General features: G+C 49.2%; 1 protein-coding gene and 1 pseudogene across 1 annotated transcript; one reads left to right on the forward strand and one right to left on the reverse strand.

The window, feature by feature from the left end:
• Positions 1-323: 323 nt before the first annotated feature.
• On the reverse strand, positions 324-16328 carry ASPHD2 (aspartate beta-hydroxylase domain containing 2). The gene is made up of 4 exons (XM_050745949.1): positions 16098-16328; positions 11071-12179; positions 2782-2895; positions 324-2252 (listed from the first exon to the last, which is right to left on the reverse strand). Exons 2-4 carry the CDS (start codon positions 11954-11956, stop codon positions 2143-2145), a joined length of 1110 nt encoding a protein of 369 aa, XP_050601906.1. The 5' UTR covers positions 11957-12179; positions 16098-16328; the 3' UTR covers positions 324-2142.
• A 6710-nt stretch (positions 16329-23038) lies between these two features.
• LOC126929537 (40S ribosomal protein S3a-like) lies at positions 23039-23626 on the forward strand (annotated as a pseudogene).
• The last annotated feature ends 1423 nt before the right edge of the window (positions 23627-25049 follow it).

The following is a 25049-nucleotide window of genomic DNA, read 5'->3' on the forward strand; positions in this document are numbered from 1 at the left end:
TTTTTTTTGGACAGTGTCTTGTTCTGTCATGTTGGCTGGAGTGCACTGGCGCGATCTAGGCTCACTGCAGCCCCCGCCTCCCAGGTTCAAGTGATCCTCCCACCTCAGCCTCTCAAGTAGCTTGGACTACAGGTGTGCACCACCACACTCAGCTAGCTTCTTTGTTTGGTAGAGACAATGCCTCACTATGTTACTCAGGCTGGTCTCAAACTCCTCGGCTCAAGCGATCCTCCCCGCTCAGCTTCCCAAAGTGCTAGGATTACAGGCGTGAGCCACCGAGCCTGGCCTGTCTTTCTTTACAACAGATGACCTCATCACTTCACTCTGGTTTTCAGCAAGATCCTTTATTTATCTTCTGTTCCTCAACCACATCACATGAATGCAGGTAGCTAGGTACCTGCGCGGGCTGTTGGTTTTGTAAACGCAGAGCAGAGTAGTCAGGATGTGTATAAATCATGCACCTCAGTGATTCTTTAACAAGATACTTAATGAGTAAAAAAACTTCAGGTGTGTTTGAAATGTCTGCCTTTTCCTGCATTCTCGTCCCTGACAAATATCTGTGTAGACATTTTACTCAAATGTAGACATGTGCTCTTTGCACACTTCCTAGTACCTGCCTGGTGCATTTCAATTGTGTTTTCTTTGGATGGTTGTACCTCTTAGAAGCTGTTGTTTTCCATTTGGGTCTAAACACTGGACCTGCACCTGCGACCAGCTGTATATTCCAAATCACTCCTCGGCTTTATAAATCTGACACTGCCCATAATATATTATTCAGAAAAGGCATCTCTAGTGTGGCTGGCTGGCTATGCTTTCACACATCAGCTAACACAGGCTATTTCTAGACTGAGTGCTTCAAACTGGTCTCCTGGGACCTTTTCCTTCAGGAAGAGATCCACATGTTCTTCACAGGAGACCAGAAAACCAGCACGATGGCCACGGGTCCTCTGGGCGTGTAGGTCTTCCCTGTCTCCTCACTAGCACACACTGGCTTGGGCCGTCATCATGCAGTGCACACCTTTGTGTTGTGACAAAGACACAGGGCCAACTCTTCCACTCTCTCTGAGTCTAGTGTTTGAACATTTATGTACAGACAAAAACAAAACAAAAAACCATAGGCAACAGAACTCCAAAGCAAAACAGAAACTTTGGTCAGATCTATTATTCCAGTTTTGCCAGAGAAAGGCTTTCCCCGAATGTCACTGGGTGAATGAGGTCTTATCCCCCTACAGCTCCTATCAGCCAACCTGGTGGCCTTAACGTTCATCATCGTGGACTCAAAACAGCTAAAACTGGGAATTTTCCAGGCCCAGTTTGGCAGTAGGGCTTCTGTAGGCAGTGAGGTAAGTGGATCACACGTTCCGTGGCTGATCTGTGTGAGCCGAAGCTTGGCACTGGGGGACACCAGCTTCAGCTTTGCAGGAAAGCCGTGTTTAAAGAGTAGCCTCCAGTCCTGCCGGCCCAATGCTTTTGCCATCAGGGACCTGACAAGGTTTAGGGTGAGGTGAGCGATGGTGACAGTATCCCTGGGCTGGACGCTGTGCGCCCATCCTGACCGTGTCTGGCAGCCTCTCCACCCAGCCATGAAGCCAGTCAGGTACGGGAGCTGCAGACTGTCCCTCTGCCCTCGGGTGGCTGAAGGGCCCCCTGTGTGCCAGCATCAGAGGCCAAGTTCTCCAGCTCTCTGGTTTGCAGTTTTTAGTTTAGTTTTTTTGTCTTTTTGTTTTTTTTAAGATGACCACAAGAAGTTTTACATTATTACATTCAGACAAATAACCATTTAGTTACTCTTATTTCGGAGCACTGAAAAAAAACAAGTAGGAACAGAAGACAGACTTACAAGGGCTCTAAGTCTCTGGTCACAGAATCAAAGGAATGCGCTGTTAGGCCAGAAAAGGAATCTCTGAAGCAAATGATTGGAAGGAAAAAAAAAAAAATCTAAGGAAATACAAGCTGAAAATTTCCATTTACAATAACCAAAGGAAAGAGGGACCCGACATGATATAAAATCCCAAAGAAGAGCTCTCCGCTGAGGCAGGTTTCTGAGCATGGAATCATCACACCGGTAGGGACTGGACTGGACCACAGTCTGCCCAGACCCCACCTCGGCCCCTCTTGCCGACTCCAGCACGGGTAATGCTCTCATCGTCCTGGAGCAAAGATGAAATCAAGGGCCTGCCGTTCGGCCGCTGCGACGTTTGGATGCCACAAATCCACCATGAAAACCACCCGAGGGCCATCCTCTGCTGAACCTGGGGGGAAGGAGGGGTGAGAGGAGAGGTTCAAACCACCCTGGAGCCAGGACCCAGGGTCCAGGCAGGGCTGGACCCTACGTGCTCAGCTTTGGGGCAGGGACCCATCCTGTCCCTCGGCTCGGATCGGATCACCTCCTCTCTCACTGAGAACATAAACCTGGCTTCGTGGGCTTCTGAGCAAGGTGGACAAAAGGAAATGGGGAGCTGGAGGGATCTTTATGTGGGAATTTTTAGGACAATGAAACTCTTGTGTATGATACTGTCAGGGCAGGTCCGTGTCATCATCCATTTGTCAAAACCCACAGAATGAATGGACAACACCAAGAGTGAACCTTAATGTCAACGATGAACTTTAGGTAATAACAATGCGTCAATACTGTGTGTGTGTATGTGTTACGGGGTGATACGAAGGGGCCTCCTTGGTACTTTCTGCCTGATTTTTCTGGAAACATAAAACTTCTTTAAAAAATAAAGTCTATTCATTGAAAAACAAAATAATAAGGAAGCGGGAAAGGCAGCCACTCACCTTCGTGGAACGCAGCATGCAGGAAAGAGTCATCAAACAGAAGGCAGCGCCCTTCTGCCCAGCACTGGGGCTCTCCCCCCACCACCAGCTCACAGCCATTTGGAGTTTTCAGACCTTGTAGGAAAACCAGAGAAAGGAAAGTGAAGGCAGGCAAGATTCAGGGAAGGCCAGGAGGCAGGGGGTGATTTGCCTTAGTGAGAGTTTTTGACTTCTAAAGCACCTGACCTGCCTCAGCCCCTCTGGAGCCCGTGCTATGGTCTGAAGGCTTGTGTCCCGCAAAATTCCTATGTTGAAACCTGACCCCCGAGGTGATGGTGTTAGGAGGTGGGGCCTTTGGAAAGTGATCAGATCACGAAGGCGGGGGCGTAATAAATGGGAGTAGCACCCTTATAAAACAGGCCCCAGGGAGCTTCTTTACCTCCTTTCACATCTTTTTTTTTTTTTTTTTTTTTTTTGAGATGGAGTCTCTGTTGCCCAGGCTGGAGTGCAGTGGTGTGATCTCGGCTCACTGCAACCTCCGTCTCCCGGGTTCAAGCGATTCTCCTGCCTCAGCCTCCGGAGTAGCTGGGAGGCACTGGATTAGCTTACAGGCACCCGCCACCTCACCCGGCTAATTTTTTTTGTTTGTTTTGTTTTGTTTTGTTTGAGACAGAGTCTCAAACTGTCTGGAGTGCAGTGGTGTGATCCTGGCTCACTGGAACCTCTGCCGCCCGGGTTCAAGCGATTCTCCTGCCTCAGCCTCCCGAGTAGCTGGGATTACAGGCACCTGCCACTGTGCCAGGCTAATTTTTGTAGTTTTAGTAGAGTCGGGGTTTCACCATCTTGGTCAGGCTGGTCTTGAACTCCTGACCTTGTGATCCACCCGCCTCGCCCTCCCAAAGTGCTGGGATTACAGGCATAAGCCACTGCGCCCTGCCAAGTTTTTGTATTTTAAATAGAAATGGGGTTTCACCATGTTGGCCAGGCTGGCCTCGAACTCCTGACTTCAAGTGATTCACCTGCCTCGGTCTCTCAAAGTGCTGGAATTACAGGCATGAGCCACAGCACCCGGCCTGACATCTTTTTTTTTTTTTTTTTTTTTTTTTAGATACAAGGTCTTGTTCTGTTGCCCAGGCTAAAATGCAATGGTTCCACCATAGTTCACTGCAGCCTCCACCTCCTAGGCTCTAGAGATCCTCCAGCCTCACCCTTTTGAGTAGCTGAGACTATAGGTGTGCACCATCATGCCCAATTAATTTAAATTTTTTTTTTGTAAAGATGGGGTTTGTTATGTTGTCCAGGCTGGTCTTGAACACCTGGCCTCAAGCTATCCTCCCACCAAAGTGTTGGGATTACAGGCAAGAGCCACTGCTCCTGGCCATCTCCTTGCACCAGGTGAAGTCACGGTGAGAAGGTGTCATTTCTGAACCAGAAGCAGGCCCTCACCAGACACCAAATCTGCTGGCACCTTGATCTTGGGCTTCCAGCCTCAGAACTGTGAGTTCTACATTTCTGTTGTTTATAAGCCACCATCTAGATCCTCACTGCGCTCTTGGCAAAAATTCATTCCTTCGTTGGCTTCATCTATTCTGGGTCATGGCTTCCTTTGATGAAAGTCACAGACTGACATTTGTACTACACTTTGAAGCCCAACCAGGGGACCCCCAGAAATCGAGGGAGGTTGCATTTAGAACCCTGCCTTACCCAGTAACTGTGTTTACTGTAGTCTCACCTCTAGGACTATCTCAGTTATGATTAAAGAATCAAAGGCTCACACAGTGTTCTCCTCTTTGGGTTCTAGCCTTTTAATCCATTTTGAGGCTGGAGGATGGCGTGCTCTTTGTCTGCCCTCATTCTGGGAAACTGGAGGACACTTCTAAGGTAATGGCTGAGGTTCAAGAGGAAACAGACTGGAACATTTGTAAGAAGTCATATGTTCGGCCAGGCATGGTGGCTCACACCTGTAATCCCAGCACTTTGGGAGACTGAGGGGCAGGCAGATCACCTGAGGCCAGGAGTTCGAGACCAGTCTGGTCTCAAACATGGTGAAACCGTCTCTCTACTAATAATCCAAAATGAGCCGGGTGTGGTGGCAGACGCCTGTAATCCCAGCTACTTGGGAGACTGAGGCATGAGAATTGCTTGCACCCAGGAGGCAAAGGTTGCAGTGAGCTGAGATTGCGCCACCGCCCTCAGCCTGGGCGAATCGCACCACTGCACTCCAGCCTGGGCAACAGAGTGAGACTCTGTCTCAAAAATAAAAAAAAAATTAAAAAGAAGCTGTATGCTTCCAAGGCCAGTGGGGTCTGGTTGGAACACTGCCATGTGTGACCCTCAGTCACACTTTCCAACACAAGGGTCTGCAGAAGCACTTGGCCCCCATCGCTACCTTGATGTCCAGAAAAGAAGGGGCCATCGTGGCTGTCTGGTGATTTCAGAATGGGTCCGGTCAGCCCGACAGCTCTGAGGAAGGCCTACCCAGGGGGAAGCAGAGTCCTGGAAGAGGAGCTGGGATGGGTGGTGGTCTCGTCTGTCTTCAGTGACTCACTGTGACCACAATGACCCTGGGCAAGTTGGCATTCCCCTGACTGAATGTCCTTTAGCACAAAAATGAAATAGCTTTCCTTCCAGCAGCCAGAGTATTTTAATGTATTCTTTGAACCAGAAATAATGGTTCCAGGAAGTACGTTCAGAGTAATAATTCAAATAAAGAGGCCACATGGCGGAGAGAGAAGGACAGAGGACTTGGGGACAGATGAATGATTGCGACCCTTATGTGCTGTGTGACTTTGGGCAAGTCACTCAGCCTCTCTGAGCCATACCCTCTTCATCTGTAAAGAGGGGACATTAGCATACTGAACCTTCCAGGGCTGCTATGGGATTTTATCCTTGTTACCAATAACTGAAGACCTACTGTGTCTTCCTACTCAGCTTTGTGCTAAATACACACTTTACAGGCATCGCTTCACCCACTTTCCAGATGGGGTAACTGAGAAGTTAAATGACCTGCTAAAAAGTTATCATTTAGTGTTGCTGAGTCAGTCTGGCTCCAAAGAACAGGCTGTTATAAAACTGGACATGATGATATAAATGCTAGTTGTTATACTATTAACAGAAGAATTAAAGTGATTGTGGATTTTTCTTTATTATTACTCTTTTTTGAGATGGAGTCTCGCTCTGTCACCCAGGCTGGAGTGCAGTGGCATGATCTCAGCTCACTGCAGCCTCTGCCTCTCAGGTTCAAGCGATTCTCCTGCCTCAGCCTCCCGAGTAGCTGGGATTACAAGTGTGCACTACCGTGCCCCGCTAATTTTTGTATTTTTAGTAGAGATGGGGTTTCACCATACTGGCCAGGCTGGTCTCGAACTTCTGGCCTCAAGAGATCCACCTGACTCGGCCTCCCAAAGTGCTGGGATTACAGGCTTTAGCCACTGTGCCTGGACTGATTTTCTTGTAGTTAATATGTGTGATGGTTAATACTGAGTGGCAACTTGATCGGATTGAAGGATACAAAGTATTAATCCTGGGTGCGTCTATGTGGGTGTTGCCAAAAGAGATTAACAACTGAGTCAGTGGGCTGGGGAAGGCAGATCCACCCTTAATCTGGTAGGCACCATCTAATCAGCTTCCAGCAAACATAAAGCAGGCAGAAAAACATAAAAAAGTGAGACTGGCCTAGCCTCCCAGCCTATATCTTTCTCCAGTGCTCGAAGCTTCCTGTCCTCAAACATCAGACTGCAAGTTCTTCAGTTTTGGGACTCGGACTGGCTCTCCTTGCTCCTCAGCTTGCAAACAGCCTATTGTGGAACTTTGTGATCGTGTGAGTTAATACTTAATAGGCCGGGCGCGGTGGCTCAAGCCTGTAATCCCAGCACTTTGGGAGGCCGAGACGGGCGGATCACTAGGTCAGGAGATCGAGACCATCCTGGCTAACACGGTGAAACCCCGTCTCTACTAAAAAATACAAAAAACTAGCCGGGCGAGGTGGCGGGCGCCTGTAGTCCCAGCTACTCAGGAGGCTGAGACAGGAGAATGGCCCGAACCCGGGAGGCGGAGCTTGCAGTGAGCTGAGATCCGGCCACTGCACTCCAGCCTGGGCGACAGAGCGAGACTCCGTCTCAAAAAAAAAAAAAAAAAACAAAAAAACTTAATAAACTCCCCTTTACATATATATATATAATATACATAATATATATTTATATATATCCCATATATACACATATATAATATACATATATACACACACATATATACACTATTGAGAGTTGAAACATATTAGGGTCCTCTTAAAGGGACAGAACTAATAGGATACATATATACACACACATAATATATACATATATACATATACATATATATGTGTATATCTGTATATATGTGATATGTGTATATATTATATATATTATGTGTATGTGTATGTGTGTGTATATATCCTATTAGTTCTGTCCCTCTAAGAGGACCCTAATATGTTTCAACTCTCAATGCACCTTTCATTAAATCAGCTGAGACTGCTCATCCTGACAGAAGCCATGATTTCCCGCTACGGTTAACAGCAGCTGGAGGAGTTAGGGCTGTAAAGACGCCCAGATGGAGGGCCTCACAGGCTACGTTTTCCTTTTGTGTGTGCCCCTACTGACTGGTTCAGGTGGCGAAGGCCTTTAGGAATGGGCAATTCTCTGCAGGGACAGCCACCCCGGGGTTTCAGAAGGAAGCTCCCCTTTCTCTGGGCCATGAAATGATTCATCACCACACGCCATGGTGCAATAGAAAAATGGCCTGGCCTGCTGGCTCGACACCCCCCTGCTTCTTGTTCTCCGCCTCCCCTTCATTCTGCTCCTGCCCCCATTCCTGCCTGTTGCCCACAAACCAGCTTAGTTGGCAGAAGAGCTCAATTCTTCCCTAAACAGATCATTCCAGTGGCTCTTGGGGACAGTGACAGGCCCCACACATGGCCTCAGATAGTACCATATGCTCTTCTATGCTCCGTGTTTGCTGCTCTGTCCCTAGCGAGCCCTGCAGGAGGCAGGAAGGAGGTTAGAGAAAGGGCTCTGTCCACCGGCGGCCCCCACTCTTCAGGCGGCCGGCAACCGGGCACTCAGGGTGGGCAAGGGGAACAGGAGTTGATCTACTGTTACCAGCCAGCTAGACCACCTAGAAATCTGATGACATGCAGAAAAGAAACACAAGAGTCTAATTGTGCTTCTTTAGCTAGAATTTGCTGAACATACTCATGCATTTTCATGAAGTGTCTGCCTCCCTGGTAACATCTGCCTGGTGAGTTTCAGAGGAGTTTCAGAGGCGGTTTTCTGGAAGTTGGTGGCAGTGCAGTTGGAATAGCCCAGCATTGTGTATGATGCTGAGTGGGGGGTGGGCCTGAAGCTGTCCTGTGGTCCCATATGAAGTCAGGACCGGGTGATGCCACCTCTAGAAGTAGCTCACAGCAGAGCTCAGCAAATATGTCTCGAACAAATGGGCTGTGTTAGTGAGGAGCAGTGGCTGGGGCTTCAGTGTTTCGCAGGGACAATTCCATCAGTCACAGCTCAGGCAGAAGGCAGAAGAGGAGAAAGCACTGGTGTTTCAAGAGCACAGTTCTGGAACCGCAGGTGCCTCCACCTTCAGCCAGGTAACCAGCAGAGGTGTGGCCACCAGGTACGCACCAGGCTTATCCTGCTTCTGACCTCATTCTCTGGACTCCCTCTCTGTCAACACACACGGTCATGTAAATCCGACACACCTTTGTTTCCCTCCTGGGTGGATATTAATGTGGGCAAGACAGTGTAAAGAAGGAAACGCTGAGAAAACCCAACCAGGGAGCTCGCCTTGGCCATGGAGAACAAGCCACACCACAGTGGGACGTCTTCTAAGAAGGTTTCCTGCCATCTACGGGAACATGGAGGGCCTACTTTTTCTGGCAAGTACCTAGCTGGGCTGAGAAGGAAATGACCGGCCACAGGCCACAGTGTGAGCCAGTGTGGGCATCATGTTTTACACACACACACACACACACACACACACACACACACACTCTCATGCATGCATACTGTACAGATAAACAACAAACATTAATCTACAGGAAGCAGACCCCAGATTTTCCTTGCTACCATCGCTTCCTACTCACACCTGTTTGAAATTCTACCACATCAGTCCCCAAATGCCCTTCCCTGATGTCATTCTGAAGTTTTAAAACAGTACATAAAGGCAAACCTTTCAAAAGAAGAGCATCACTCCCCATTGCCCACGGCCTCCATTCTCTAGCCTGGCATCAAGGGCCTCTGAAGTTTGCTCCCACCTGACCTGTCCAACCTCAGCCCACACTACTGGCCTCCCCAGCAAGCCTAGACCCGGCTTCCCCTAGCCCCAGGGGACGACTCCACTCCCTCGCTCCACCCTGGTGGCACCTGATTCCTGTGTGGGGATCCTCCAGCATCAGACCCACCTCCCCAGGACACCCCTCGCACGGCAGTTTTGCTAGTGACCATCACCTGGATTATCATCCCATCACTTAGATTAGTTTACTGTCCACTGCCCTCTACCTGCCACACATTTTACGCATATTACTTCCCACTCCTCAAAACAGCCCGCAAGTGGGAATCGTGATCTCTGTTTTAGAAGAAAATGAAGGCTGAAGGAAGTTCAGAGTCCTGCCCAAGGTCACTCAGCAAACGGGGCGAGGCCAGGACCTGAGTCCAGATCTGTTTGCTTCCAGAGCCTGTTCCTTTCCCACTGTTTCCTGGGGGTAGGGTCCATGTCTTAGGGATCATTTTTCACACGGTCCAACACAGTCCTTGATAACAGCTACTAGCTCCCATTCATCAAATGCTGTCATGTGCCAGGCACCCTGCCAAGGGGCCATGTAAGATGCCACTCATTGAATCCTCTCAACAATCCTGTGAAGTAAGTAACATCTCCCCATTTTACAGAGGAAGAACTGAGGCAGAGAGAGACTCAGTGTCCTGCTCGAAGTCTCATGGCTGACCGCTGACCGGGAATTCAGGCCCACTCCCCCAGAGCCTCCACCCAGTCCACCCTTTACTCTTGAAATTCCTACCATGTCAATTGCTCAAATCTAGTTATATTTCTTTCTTTTCTTTCTTTCCTTCTTTTTTTTTTTTTTTAACGCAGTGACATCCTCCATCCAAACCACATCTTACTCAGAATCTCCACACAGACAGCAGGAGAAGCAGAGCTGGTAAGGGTGAAGAGGGCTCGGGGCCTCCAGCTCCGGCTCCTTCCCAGGCAACCCTGAGGCTCCTCTGCAGAATATGGTTATGAAACTCCTGCTCCAACCCATGCACCAGGTTCCTCCGCTGCTCTTCCTTCCTCCCTTCTGAAGCTGAGGCAGCGTTGCGAACTTTCTAAAGCTGGACGCTGCTGAGGCTCTCTGCACACTCTAGTCTGGGATGCTAACCATGATGCCACCATCCCACAGACCAGCTTTTTATTGCCACTCACCAGGAATAAGGCATTCTGTGGAACTAATATCTCCATGACCAAGTTGTTTTAAGCCTACTTTTATTGAATACTTGCTCTATTTTAGGCTCTGTGTGCATACATACATACTTTACAATACACGTTATCTGATTTCATCCTCAGATCTTTTTACCTCCACTTCCCAAATGATGAAATTGAGGCTCAGAGAGGTGAAGTGACTTGCCTAAAATAGCACAGCTCGTGGTGGGGCCAAGATGCAAAGGCCATCTAACTCCAGACTTTGTTTGCAAAACCACAGTCACACACACAGTACACACACGACCAATTTTCTCAGAATCAGAGTAAAAGAAGCTTAGCACTAAGGACCATTTCATCCTTGATGACTGCAAAGGGGCTTAAGTATCTTTCACAGCCTCCTGGACAGCATTATGAACCTCGGTAATCATTTTAACAAGTCTTTGGCTCTAGAACGACATTGTCCCCATACGGTAGCCACTAGCCATATGTGTCACTGCTATTTAAATTAAAATTTAGTTCCTCAGTTACAGGAGCCACATTTCAAGCACTCAGTTAGTCACATGTGTCTAGTGGCTACCATTTTGGACAATGAAGGTGGAGAACATTTCTGTCACTGCAGAAAGTTCTTTGCACAGAGCTGCTGTCAGAAATTAGGTTTGCACCAATCACAAGATTTCTTTTTGACTCAATCTCTGCTGTCAAAATTGTTTACATGCAATTCATCAGTTTTTGCTCAAAATGAACAATGCGAAAAGGCACAATTCTGACCATTTGAGCTTTCGCGATGTTTTGATTGCCATGAGTGAGAGAGGCTGAGCTTGCAAATGTGCATGCCGGGAGACCCCCGTCCCTGCAACATACCTAAATGGCATCGGATGCGGATGTTGGTGGGTCCATAGTGCTCCGTTATCACAGTCCCAGGGCTCAGGACAGAGATGCACGCGTTCCCAAAAACATTGTTCCCAATACAGGTCCGAAGGCTTCCCAGCAAGCGGTACGTCCGTGGACACTTCCTACAGTTCCTGGGAACACAAACCCCCTGATTGACCAAGTAAAAGGTGAACCACTCCCCGCTGGGGGTGCTGTTCATTTTCCATCCTTGCGGGAGGCTGCAGTTTGAGAAAGCTTTGTAGAGGGTCTCAAACTCGCACAGGATGGTCTGGAAGTTCCGTTCCAGCACTTCCACGTCATGTTTCTGTGCATCCCGGGAGAAATAGGGCGTGGTGGGCAGGTCGGGTAGGAAGAAGACCTCGGGCTTCTGGATGGAGGGCCGGCTGTTGAGGTACCGGCCCTGCTCGCGGATGCCCTTGTGGATGCGGCCCATGCCGGACCAGGAGTAGCGCTTGGCGTACTCCTGCAGGTTGTGGTACAGCTTCTGGTTGAGGCCCTCGTTGTGGGTGCAGCGCATGCACTCGGGGGACTGGCAGTACACGTAGCCATTCTGCAGCCCGTTGGCATCGGCGGCCTGCATGAGGGAGTTGACGGAGACGTAGGGCCGGGGCTGCTCCCTGCCCACGTGATAACAGTACCACACGAACAGGACCAGGAGGCAGGCCACAGTGATGACAGCAGTGGTGTCGCAGTCCCGCACGGACTGGATGCCGGTGGCGATGCAGTCCCTCAGGCCATCCAGCGACCAGCTCCAGGCCACCAGCCACTCGAGCGACATCTTGGGGCAGTCCTTACTGGGGATGTGAAGCAAGGTCAGACAATCAGTCCTCGGGGCTCCCAAGGGCGCCCACACCATGCAGGTTAGAGTGGGGGGGAAGGAGCGACTGGGGCAGGGGGAGGCATGGCTGCCACCAATCCTCAGATCCTGCCAGGGGCAGCATTGATGAACGACAAGGTCGGCCGCGCCCACTGCTCCACTTCTGGCAAAAGTCAGTGCAGTGGGGTGGAAGAGGCTGGTTTTTGTCACATTATCAAGTGCTGTCGGTCCCTGTGAAAGTCTTTGTTTAGGAAAACCAAACCTGGGATGGAAAAAAAAAAATCAGCATAAATTTTACACCTGGAAAAGTCCTCAAATGAAATGTAAAGTGTTAGATCATTCTGTAGGATCCCAGTTAGTGCGGGTCACACTTTGCAATCGTGTGTATTGCCTCCCCATTCTACGGCCACTCCCATTTCCCAAAAGGCCAGTAGCATTTCATCTGCGTCAAGTACTGCTTATAATTACAGCGGTCCCATCTGCTTTGTGCTCTCCATAGGAGGGTGCTATTATCCCCATTTTACAGATGAGAAAACTGAGGCCCAGAGAAGCAACGTAACTCATAAGAGTTACACAGCCAGGGCGGGGACTCAAACACCATCCGACTTCAAGGCCCATGTCTCTCCATTTTGCTGCACTATTTCATCATAGGTATTTAATCAATGCGTATACTCCTGTAATTGCTGTACCTTTAATTCCAAAGAATCCTGGATTCAAAAGCATCTTAAAAATGGCAAAGGGACTTAAAAACTGCATATTCTCCATTTCGCTTTCTCTTTGCAAGCATTTCATCATCCTTATTTCATTCTGCTGCCCTTCTGACAGAGGTTGGGCTAATACCAAGTTGGAAGAGGAAGTGGGCACTCTGAGGTCATGCCTGCGGCAGACAAAGGGCGTTTTTTGTCTACCCACTTGGAGACTACCTACTGGCCTCACCCACAGGGTCATGAAAGGAAAACGAGGGAGGTAGAATGAAAATAAAAGCCCTTCCAGGTCTCTGCCTCAGTTTCCCACAGCCGACAGCATCTCCAAAACAGCCAGAAATGCTTTGCTACTTACCCAGCTGGGGGTTAGGGTCAGGGCCCGGAACCCTCATGGTCCTAATAACCTAAGAGGGGCTGAATGTCATGCTGCCTAAGTCTCTAAAACCCCAGCCGTGTTTCCCAGCATTCTCCAAAACCTTTTGTTCATCCTGCTTCTTCTGATACAATGAGAACAGCCAGGTCTCTGCTTCTACAAGTCTGATACTCAAGGAGCACAACGTAGAATATTCCTTTTGTACTCTACGCTCTCACTTCTCTCTCAGAAATATGGGAAGGCAGCTTAAAAAATGGAAAAGTTGTCCCCTCCCTTTTCCCAGGGGACTAAATTTGGCCTGAAAATTCTTGCAGCGTCGTAACAGAGAGGAGCCAAATTAGAGATGGGCCCAGCTGAGGATTCATCCCAACCTTGGGCAGATCACTTCTCCTAAGCCTCAGTTTTTCTTTCTTTCTTTTTTTTTTTGACGGAGTTTCACTTTTATTGCCCAGGCTGGAGTGCAATGGCACAATCTCGGCTCACTGCAACCTCTGCCTCCCAGGTTCAAGCGATTCTCCTGCCTCAGCCTCCCGAGTAGCTGGGATTACAGGCATGCACCACCACACCTAGCTAATTTTGTATTTTTAGTAGAGATGGGGTTTCTCCATGTTGGTCAGGCTGGTCTTGAAATCCTGACCTCAGGTGATCCATCCACCTTGGCCTCCCAAAGTGCTGGGATTACAGGCATGAGCCACCATGCCCGGCCGCCTCAGTTTCTTTATCCGCGAAATGGGGTTCCTGTTCATCTCACTGGATGAAGATGAATGATGGCGGATGGACAACGATCAAGTCATAATGAGCACCCAATATATGCAGGCGACGGCTAGGATGGGTGGCATCCCATAATGAGTAGCCGGCATTCCAAAGGTGGGGCATGGGAGAAAGTTATCGCAAGACTCAGAATTCCAACAGTTAAAGATAAATCCTCTTGTTGCCCCATGTGTCAAGTGGATTTTTTGTCCCCAGACTTGCTAAGCTAAAAATGAAAGGGAAGCCTTAGGTGCTCATTAACTGCCTACTTGCTTCTTCCCAGTTTCGGTTGAATAATCACTTGACTATAATGTTTAGTAAGTCAAAAACACACATGCTGAATATTCATGGAAATTTTTTATGTTTCTAGGAAAAATACAAGAGTGGGGAGGTTAGAAGCTAAATTGTTGTTGTTTTTTCTTTCCCACACGTTCTCAATTTCTTCTCAGATTGAGGAGACAAGGAAAAGGCTATGACTCACTAGAGGTTAAGAAATCCCTTCAGCCCCCTGTTTCTCTCCTTGTTAGACCATAAACTGGCAGCTGTTACCTCTTTAGGAAAACGAAAGAAAATCCAGATGAAAGATGTTTTGTTTGCAAGCCACCTCCCAAACAGAACCCCGGAGTTCCTGAAATTCAGTGTGAAACGATCATCTATGTGACGCCAAGCACTTTCACTAAAAGGATTTCCCCCACCACTGAGCTAAACCCCTAACTGGAACTTTTCAACCGGGTTTGTCAGGAAGAGAGATTTTTATCTTAAATGTTCTAAGAGTGAGATGGTGACAATTTAACAAGCAACTGTAAAGTGTGAGTTCCCATCAGCCCTGCTAATCACTTAAGTCAAGCAAAATGCAGACACAGAAAACGGTGGATGACGGAGAAACCTCTCCACTGGACACCCCAGCCCTTACTCTCTTCTCAGGAAAGCCTCCTTCTGTACAGACCCAGCCATGAGCCCTCCCCAAGGCCGAGCTGTAAGCAAAAGAATGTAAAAGATTCTGAACCCCAGCTTCAGACCCTCCTCCCGAGATCATAAATAGCACTGAGAGCTCAAGTGAGGACTTTGCATAACTGTCAGTCACTTTTAGTCAAAATATGCCTATAGGCCCCTGCACCCAGAGGTGGATTTACAAGCTCAAAGCTGAACTGTGACAATAAAAGAAACACATGTGTAGAGTGACTGGCAGTTTATTAAGCACTCCTTCAAACGTTTGATCCTCACAGCTACCCAGTGACAACTCCCCATCTCCCCAGTGGGGAGGGGAGAGACTCCCCTGACAGCTCCTTGCCCAGTGACCACAGTAGCTTCCAGCTTCCTTCACGCATTTGTTCACTGTCATCTGTGTTATTTCTGTCCTCATCAGGGATGGGGACATCTCACCGCAGCTCTGCACTTTAATAATATGCAACCCCAGACCTTCCAGCTCAGTTGGCTCTGGGGAATTGACTTCAAATCCATGGCCAGTTGGAGAGCAAGTCCAATCCAAGACAACTTCTGACACCATGAACACCTGGGAGAGCCGGTCTCAGACCTGACCTGGTCAACCTACTTCAGATGTCCATTCCCAGAGGCTACCCAATGCCAAAGAGTGTCTGCTCACCCTCAGGATGAGGCCAAGTCACCCTGGAAGCCCCCCAGTGAGCAGCACAGCCCTGGGCAAGGTGTGTGATGCATGTCACCCTCTCCACTCAGGGGCCAGAGATATGCCCTGGGGCCAGCCCTTCCCGGTGCAGACCTGGGGATCTTCCCTTTCTTGGACAGCTTCTCAGCACCCACCTGCCCTGGAGAGTGGGAAAGAGGGGAGGGATGAAGATGGGTTAACACAGATGGTGACCACCAGGAGTTCAGGAGAGGAGGGGGATGGGACGATGGAAAGGTGAGTGTTGCCAGGAAAAGTGGGCGATCAGCTCAAGATTGTGGAAGGAGGTTTATGGCGCCTGATAATTCGTGGGACAGGGGAGGAGGGTCACCACGTGAAATATGGGAAGCGGGTGATGCTGAGGTCTGGGGGAGGGGGACAGGAGGTGAGGAAAGAGGGGTCACAGGGAAGAAGGCAAATGGAGGAAGAGACCACGATGGGGCAGGGAGGAGGAGAAGCAGGAGGTCTAGGGAGGGTGATGCTCGGCTCCGAGGCGGCTGCACTCAGCACGTAAGAGCGCTGGCCTCGGCCGGGCCAGGATGCGGGCGCCCGGGTCCCGGAGCATCCTCGGCGGGGGCGGCGGCGGCGGCGGCGCCGGGAAGGGAGGGCCGCGGGCCTGCAGCTGCCCGGCTCCCGCCTCCAACCCCCGTCCCGGGGTCGGCCCGGCCGCGCCGCCCTCCCGCCCCAGCAGCCCCAGCAGACGAAGCTTACCTGCGCCCGGGCGCGCGGGCGGCTGTCGGGACCCAGGAGACGCCGCCGCCCGAGGGCGCGGACCTGCGGACGCCCCCTGCCCGGTGCCGCCGCCCGGCCGCTTCCCAGCCCACGCCGCTGGAGTCCGAGCCGGAGCACCAGCCGGAGCCCAAGCCGCGCCGGTGCCCGCGCCGGTGCCCCCGCCGGTGCAGACGCCGCGCTGCGCTCCGCGGGGCCGCGAAGACCACAACTCCCACAATGCCTCGCGCGCTGGCCGGCGGGGGAGGGGGCGCCGGAGGGGCGGGGCCAGCGGGGCGGGGCGGGGGACCCCCCTGCACCCGGCACCTGCGCTCGCCCTGCGGGAGACGACCCGAGGCCGGGCCCGCCGCCGCTCCGGAGGGTCCTGGCACTGCGCCCCGAGACGCAGCGCCCGCCCAGCCCGAGGGTGCGCGCAGGCGGCGACAAGTGTGCAGTCATTCATTAAGAAAGGCTCGCGTCGCTTCCTCCGCTCTTTCGTTTTTCGCTCTTTCTCTGTTCTCCCTCCCTCTGTCTTTCTGTTCCTCTCTGAGTCGCCCTCGTCTCCATTTCCTCCTTTTCATTCTCTTTCACTTCCCCGCGACCTCACTTCCTCTCGCCCTAACGCCTTCTTTCCTTTATTGATGGACTCAACATGGACTTCTGAGGCCCTCAGGCACTTGGAATGAAACCGCAAGTCAAACCAGATTCTTAGTCTCATGGAAAACTCATTCGCTCAGTACAGTAATGATGGGCCAGCCTGGGTCCCCTTCCCTGCCTGCTGCGCTGAGCGTGCGCGGTGAGCGCTCAGGCCCGTCCTGCCCTCAGTGAGCCACCGTCTAGCGGGTCCTGCTCTCAGTGAGCCACCGTCTAGCGGGAGGGAACCCTCACCCCCGGGTAGGGTTTAGGAGGGGAAGCACAGGCAGGATGGTTGTCTGACTAGGGGACTGATGAGCTGCGAATGGAGGCCCCAAGGAGGTTGCTTGGAGGAGGTGACGTTTGAGCTAAGACCTGGGGGAGACAAGCTAACAGTGGCTACGGGATGTGTTAGGGGCGCCAGGGAAACTGCATGGGTGGGTTCTGGGAGCATAGAGTGGGATGGCCCGCCCACAATCCATCTGTCTCTGTCCCAGACCCACCTCTTCTGTGTCCCAGAATTTATCTCTAACATGGCCCAGAAGCCACCTCATGACTGTCCCAGAATTCATTTCTCCTCCTTATCCCAGAACCCACCTGGTCCCTGACCCAGAACCCACCTCCTCCCTGTCCCAGAACCCACCTCCAGCCTGTCTCAGAACCCACCTCCTCCCTGTTCCAGAAGCCACCTTCACGCTGTTCCAGAACGTACCTACTTCCTGTTCCAGAACCCACCACCTGCCTGTACCAGGACCCACCTCCACCCTGTCCCAGGACCCACCTCCTCCCTGTACCAGGACCCATCTCCATCCTGTCCCAGAACCCACCTCCACCCTGTCCCAGAACCCACCTCCTCCCTGTTCCAGAAGCCACCTCCACCCTGTTCCAGAACCCAAATCCTACCTGTCCCAGAGCCCACCTCCTCCCTATCCAAGGACCCACCTCCACCCTGTCCCAGAACCCACCTCCTCCCTGTCCCAGAACCCACCTCCTCTCTGTCCCACAACCCACCTCCACCCTGTTCAGAACCCACCTCCCCCCTGTTCAGAACCCACCTCCCCCCTGTCCCACAACCCACCTCCACCCTGTTCAGAACCCACCTCCACCCTGTTCAGAACCCACCTCCCCCCTGTTCAGAACCCACCTCCTCCCTGTCCCACAACCCACCTCCACCCTGTTCAGAACCCACCTCCCCCCGTCCCACAACCCACCTCCACCCTGTTCAGAACCCACCTCCCCCCTGTTCAGAACCCACCCCTCCCTGTCCCACAACCCACCTCCACCCTGTTCAGAACCCACCTCCCCCCGTCCCACAACCCACCTCCACCCTGTTCAGAACCCACCTCCCCCCTGTCCCACAACCCACCTCCCCCCTGTCCCGTAACCCACCTCCCCCCTGTTCAGAACCCACCTCCCCCCTGTTCAGAACCCACCTCCCCCCTGTCCCACAACCCACCTCCTCCCTGTCCCACAACCCACCTCCTCCCTGTTCAGAACCCACCTCCTCCCTGTCCCACAACCCACCTCCTCCCGTTCCACAACCCACCTCCCCCCGTTCCACAACCCACCTCCCCCCTGTTCCACAACCCACCTCCCCCCTGTTCCACAACCCACCTCCTCCCTGTTCCACAACCCACCTCCTCCCTGTCCCACAACCCACCTCCTCCCTGTCCCACAACCCACCTCCTCCCTGTTCAGAACCCACCTCCCCCCTGTTCCACAACCCACCTCCTCCCTGTTCCACAACCCACCTCCCCCCGTTCCACAACCCACCAACCCCCTGTTCCACAACCCACCTCCCCCCTGTTCCACAACCCACCTCCCCCTGTTCCACAACCCACCTCCTCCCTGTTCCACAACCCACCTCCCCCCTGTTCCACAACCCACCTCCCCCCTGTTCCACAACCCACCTCCTCCCTGTTCCACAACCCACCTCCCCCCTGTTCCACAACCCACCTCCCCCCTGTTCCACAACCCACCTCCCCCCTGTTCCACAACCCACCTCCCCCCTGTTCCACAACCCACCTCCTCCCTGTTCCACAACCCACCTCCCCCCTGTTCCACAACCCACCTCCCCCCTGTTCCAGAACCCACCTCCTCCCTGTCCCGGAATCCACCTCCACCCTGTCCCGGAACCCACCTCGTCCCTGTCCTAGAACCCATCTTCTCCCTGTCCCAGAACCCACCTGCTCCCTGTCCCAAGACCCACCTCCATGCTGTCCCAGGACCCACCTCCTCCCTGTTCCAGGACCCACCTCCTCCATGTTGCAGAACCTACGTCCTACCCTGTCCCAGAACCCACCTCCTCCCTGTCCCAGAACCCATCTCCACCATGTCCCAGAACCCACCTCTCATCTCTGTCCCAAAATCCACCTGGTCCCTGACCTAAGAATCTGCCTCTACTATGATAACCTAGCATCTACTCCTCCCTGTTCCAGAACCCAGTTTGTCATGTCCAAGAACCCACTTCTTCCATGTCCCAGAATACACCTCTCCCATGTCCCAAAATGCACGTCTTCCATGTCTTAGACTCTACTTCATCTCTGTCATTTCTCCCCTTTTCTCAACTCCAAAAGAGGAAGCATGTTTTTTCTCTTTTATTCTACTAAAATAAACCGAAACACATACATTGGGAAACCATAATATGCACAGATTTGCTCAAAGTGTGGATAATCAACACAGGCATCAAATTTAGAAACATTAAATGGGATGTCCGTCTTCACTGTCACCCTAAGAGTGGTTGAGCCTGGGTGGGGTGGAGAAAATGGGGTGGGGGGTATTTGACTCATCTCACATTCAGAAAGTTGCTCAAACTTAGAATTCTCCAAAGGCACTCATACATTCAGTCAAAGCATTATCCTGGCAGATTTGGGGGAAAAAAAAGAAGATATTTTTATATTATACATGTAAATGTGTGTTCCATTCCTGCACCATCTTATCTGTACCGTATTATGAATTAATATTGTCTATTAATCCTATAATTGTCCTTGAGCAGTGCAATTATATGATATCTGTAGACCACTGCTCTGCATTTGTTAGTATTTATTTGTTCATTGGCAACATTACCATACACGCAGTTTTGTTATCCCCGCTTACTATTTCTTCATCTTTTTAATTAGCTGGGAGTCTCAATAAATGGAAATGACCTGGGCCTCTGTCAACCCCTGGGAGACCCTAGTAGGTGAATTCTGCAGAAAAGGGTATCCATGCCTTTCAGAGGGGGATTGGGTGAGAGCTGCAGATAAATTGTCACTGTGCTCATGGACGGGCTAAGAAGAGGACCAAGGGCATCTGAATTGCCTGCCTTCAGCTTGGCTGGCACCTGCATCCTCCTGCTCTCGCTGCCTTCTTTAGGGCAGTCATCCTACCCACTCTGAGACTATCATTACACCGTCTCATACACTCACGGGGTCCACCCAACTCCCTCCTCCTACAGATGGGAGCCCAGAGAGAAAACATGCCTTGCTCAATTAAGGTAGCAGCAAGTCAGTGGAAAACATGCGTGCGGTCAGCCATGGTGGCTAACGCCTGTAATCCCAGCACTTTGGGAGGCCGAGGCCGGTGGATCACCTGAGGTCAGAAGTCCTAGACCATCCTGATCAACATGGTGAAACCCTGTCTCTACTAAAAGTACAAAAATTTTTGTATTAATTTTTGTATTAATTAACTACAGGTGTGGTGGTGCACGCCTGTAGTCCCAGCTACTCTGGAGGCTGAGGCAGGAGAATTGCTTGAACCCAGGAGGCAGAGGTTGCAGTGAGTTGAGATTGCACTACTGCATTCCAGCCTGGGTGACAGAGCAAAACTCTCTGAAGGAAGAAAGAAAGAGAGAGAGAGAGAGGGAGGGAGGGAGGGAGGAAAGGAAGGGAGGGAGGGAGGGAAGGAAGGGAGGGAGGGAAGAAGGGAGGGAGGGAAGGAAGGAAATGTGCTTGCTTGGTTGCTTGGTGCATTAAAGAAACTGGTATGGTCACTTTGGAGAGCAATTCGGTAGTATTCCTTAAAACAACAACAAATGAGTATACACTGAAACCAACAATTTTGCTATGCTATAGCTAACCTAGAGGGATTCTGGGATGGATGAAAGAATAGTTGTTTTTTCATATTACATAATACTGTGAAACTATTAAAAGCAGGAGCTAGATGTATATATAGCAATGTGGATAAATCTCCTAGACAAATAATAGGGCAAAAAAAAAAAAAAAAAAAAAGCAGAATTAGGATTGTGGTATAATTTTATCTACATAACACGCACATGTACACATGTGGGTATGCACATGTACACATGTGGGTATACACATGTATTTATATAAAAGCAGGGAAAGCACTAGAAGAACACACTGGTATGTTCTCCTGTATAAAATGCAAAATAATTACATGTTTGTAAATGCAAATAGTATCCCTCAGAGGAAGTATACCAAATTCATAAGAGTTGTAACTTCAGGGGGGACCAAGAAGGAACAAGGAATTGGGAGCAGTAGGCAAGGGAAACTTCAGCATTTTTTGTGATGTTTTAATTTATTATTTTCAAAGGTGTTTAAATACTGCTGGAACAATATGCAGAAAGTTACCACGACCGCTTCACTCTCCTATCCCTCAACCCCTTCGTTTTCTTTAGTTAAGACAGCCATTATAACAAATTTCTTATTCATCTTTTCAGGAATACGATTTGCATTTGCAAATATTTGAAAATAGCTTAACTTTTAAGTTTTAAGGAGTAAGTTTAACTTTTAAAAAATAAGTATTAGTATGTTATTTGTGATATTAAAATGGTTTTTAAAGCCGGGCATGGTGGCTCACACCTGTAATCTCAGCTATTTGGGAGAATGAGGTGGGAGGATTATTTGAGACCAGAATTTCAAGACCACCCTGGGCAACATAGTAAGAGCTTGTCTTAAAAAAAATTTTAAATAAAAGAAAAATTTTATTCACATTAAATATTATTTTTCAAGAATGTAGAATGTTCAACACCAGAAAGTATTTTAATAGAATTCATTCTATTAGCAAAGTAAAGGAGAAGAATGACACCATGATTGCAACAGATGCAGAAAAAGCATTTGACAGAAGTCGAACATCCATTTATGTTAAAACTCCTAGAAAACTGGGATATAAGAAAACTTTAGGCTGGGCACGGTAGCTCACACCTGTCATCCCAGCACTTTGGGAGCCCGAGGTGGGTGGATCACCTGAGGCCAGGAGTTCGAGACCAGCCTGGCCAACATCGTGAAACCTCATTTCTACTAAAAATACAACAACAACAACAAAATTAATTGGGCATGGAGGTGGGTGCCTGTAATCTCAGCTACTCAGGAGGCTGAGGCAGGAGAATTGCTTGAACCTGGGTGGCAGAGGCTTCAGTGAGCCCAGATCACACTATTGCACTCCAGCCTGGGCAACAAGAACAAAACTCCATCTCAATAAAAAAAGAAAGAAAGAAAGAAAAAGAAAGAAAACTTAAAAAATTGGATAAAAGGTATCTGTCAAAACCTACCATGCTACAGGTTAATATTCTTCATAAGCATAGACACATGCATCATTAACAAAATAATAACTAATCAAGTCAAGCAACATTAGGAAACATAACATGTCTGTATAATGAAGAATTTAGCTTGTCTTTATCCGCAGTTCTAAACCCCCAAACCTTTAGAATTTCCTGAATAATAAGTGTGTCTTTATTATTTGTGCATTTGTGGTAGACCCCTCAAGCCCTACTTGATAGTTTGTGCTAATGAGATAACTCAGGATGGGGGCTGGCCACACCAGAAAGACCAATCATGTGATTAGAGAGTTGAGACTTTGAGCTAAATGGTATCATCTGCAGGGAAGGGAGGGGGACTGCAGATTGAGTTCAATGGTATAGCTGGTGATTCAGTCAATCATATCTACATAATGAAACCACAATAAAAATTCTGGACACTGAAGCTTGGGTAAGCTTTCCTGGTTGGCCATACTTTTAGAGTATTGTCACACTTTGATGCCCAGAGATCAATGTGTCCTTTATGTTTCAAGCCCTCTCAAACTTTGTTCTATGTGTGTCTTCTTTTGGCTGGTTCCAATTTTTATGCTTTGCTGTAATAAAACTGTAATTGTAAGTATATTGCTTTCCTGAGTTCTGTGACTCATTTTTCTGAATGAAACCTGAGGAAGTCTTCTGGGATGCTCAAACTTGTCACCAGCTAGTATGAAATGAGGATGGCCCTAGGTACCCCTAGAGTTGCTGCTGGTATCTGAAGTGAGGGCAGTCTTGTGGAGAACTCTGCCCTCTTATTTGCAGCTTGGCATTCATTGCAACATCCTATGGCCAAGTGGAGCTTATCTCAGGAATGCAAGGTTGGTTCAACATTTGAAAATTAATTATTGTAGTTTACCTTATTGACAGAATTTCTTTCAAAAACCCCTATGATCCCTTTTGGCTTTCTGAGCAGCACCATGGTGATTGGCAAGAACAAGTGCCTTATGAAAGGTGGCAAAAAGGGAGCCAAGAAGAAAGTGGTTGATCTATTTTCTAAGGAAGATTTGTACAATGTGAGAAAGCACCTGCTATGTTCAATATAAGAAATATAGGAAAGACGCTAGTCACCAGGACCCAAGGAACCAAAATTGCATCCGATGGCCTCAAGGGTCCCGTGTTTGAAGTGAGTTTTGCTGATTTGCAGAACGGTGAAGTTGCATTTAGAAAATTCAAACTGATTATAGAAGATGTTCAGGGCAAAAGCTGCCTGACTAACTTCCATGGCATGGATCTTATCCGTGACAAAATATGTTCCATGGTGAAAAAATGGCAGACAGTGATTGAAGCTCATGTTGATGTCAAGACTATCAATGGTTACTTGCTTTGTCTGTTCTGTGTTGGTTTTACTAAAAAATGCAACAATCAAATATGGAAGATTTCTTATGCTTAGCATCAACAGATCCACTAAATCTGGAAGATCATAGAAATCATGGCCTGAGAGGTGCAGACAAATGACCTGAAAGAAGTGGTCAATAAATTGACTCCAGACAGCATTAGAAAAGACATAGAAAAGGTTTGCCAATCCATTTATCCTCTCCATGATGTTTTCATTAGAAAAGTAAAAATGCTGGCTGGGCGCAGTGGCTCACGCCTGTAATCTCAACACTTTGGGAGGCCGAGGCGGGTGAATCACGAGGGTCAAGAGATCGAGACCATCCTGGCCAACATGGTGAAACCATCTCTACTAAAAATACAAAAATTAGCCAGGCATGGTGGCACATGCCTGTAGTCCCAGCTACTCGGGAGGCTGAGGCAGGAGACTTACTTGAACCCGGGAGGCAGAGGTTGCAGTCAGCCAAGATTGTGCCACTGAACTGCAACCTGGTGACAGAGCAAGACTCTGTCTAAAAAAAAAAAAAAAAAAAAAAAAAAAGAGTAAAGTAAAAATGCTGAAGAAGCCCAAATATGAATTGGGAAAACTCATGGAGCTTCATGGTGAAGGAAGTAGTTCTGGAAAAGCCACTGGGGACGAGATAGGTGCTAAAAGATGAGCAAGCTGATGGATATGAACCACCAGTCCAGTCCAAGAATCTGTTTAAAGTTTGGACTTATAATAAGTGGGAAATAAAAAGTCCTATTTGTGAAAAAAGAATTTGACAAAATTCAACACCCATTCATGATTAACAACTCTCAGCAAACTAGGAATGGAAGGGAAATGACAACCTGATAAAAAAAACTATGATATGCATTATGAGAAAGTTTCTGAAAGTGTAGTAAGACAATTGTTTTGTGAAACTTTTGTTTTACTTTGTGTTTGTGTGTGTGTGTGTGTTGCACTGGGTCCTAGAGAAGTTTTCAGAGTAGATAAATGCACAAGAATGTTCGTTGCAACATTTTGTGAAAAATTTCAGGCAGCATTCGTGAAAAGGAAAATGCACACACAAATTCATACAGCAGGCCGGGTGCAGTGGCTCACGCCTGTAATCCCAGCACTTTGGGAAGCTGAGGTGGGCAGATCGTCTGAGGTCAGGAGTTCGAGACCAGCCTGACCAACATGGAGAAACCCCATCTCTACTAAAAATACAAAATTAGCCGGGCATGGTGGCGCATGGCTGTAATCCCAGCTACTCAGGAGGCTGAGGCAGGACAACTGCTTGAACCGGAGGCAGAGGTTGCGGTGACCTGAGATCATGTCATTGCACCCCAGCATGGGCAACAAGAGCGAAACTCCGTCTTAAAAAAAAAAAATTTCTACAACACAATATGATGTAGTAGTTAAAGTGTATGAGCCAGAGTTAAATGCATCAAGATGGATAAATCTCCAAAACACAATGTTGAGCTAGAAGAGCAAATTGCAGATTGATGTTTGTAAC

Source organism: Macaca thibetana, chromosome 10 (assembly GCF_024542745.1).
Source record: "Macaca thibetana thibetana isolate TM-01 chromosome 10, ASM2454274v1, whole genome shotgun sequence".
In the NCBI taxonomy this organism is placed as follows: domain Eukaryota; kingdom Metazoa; phylum Chordata; class Mammalia; order Primates; family Cercopithecidae; genus Macaca; species Macaca thibetana.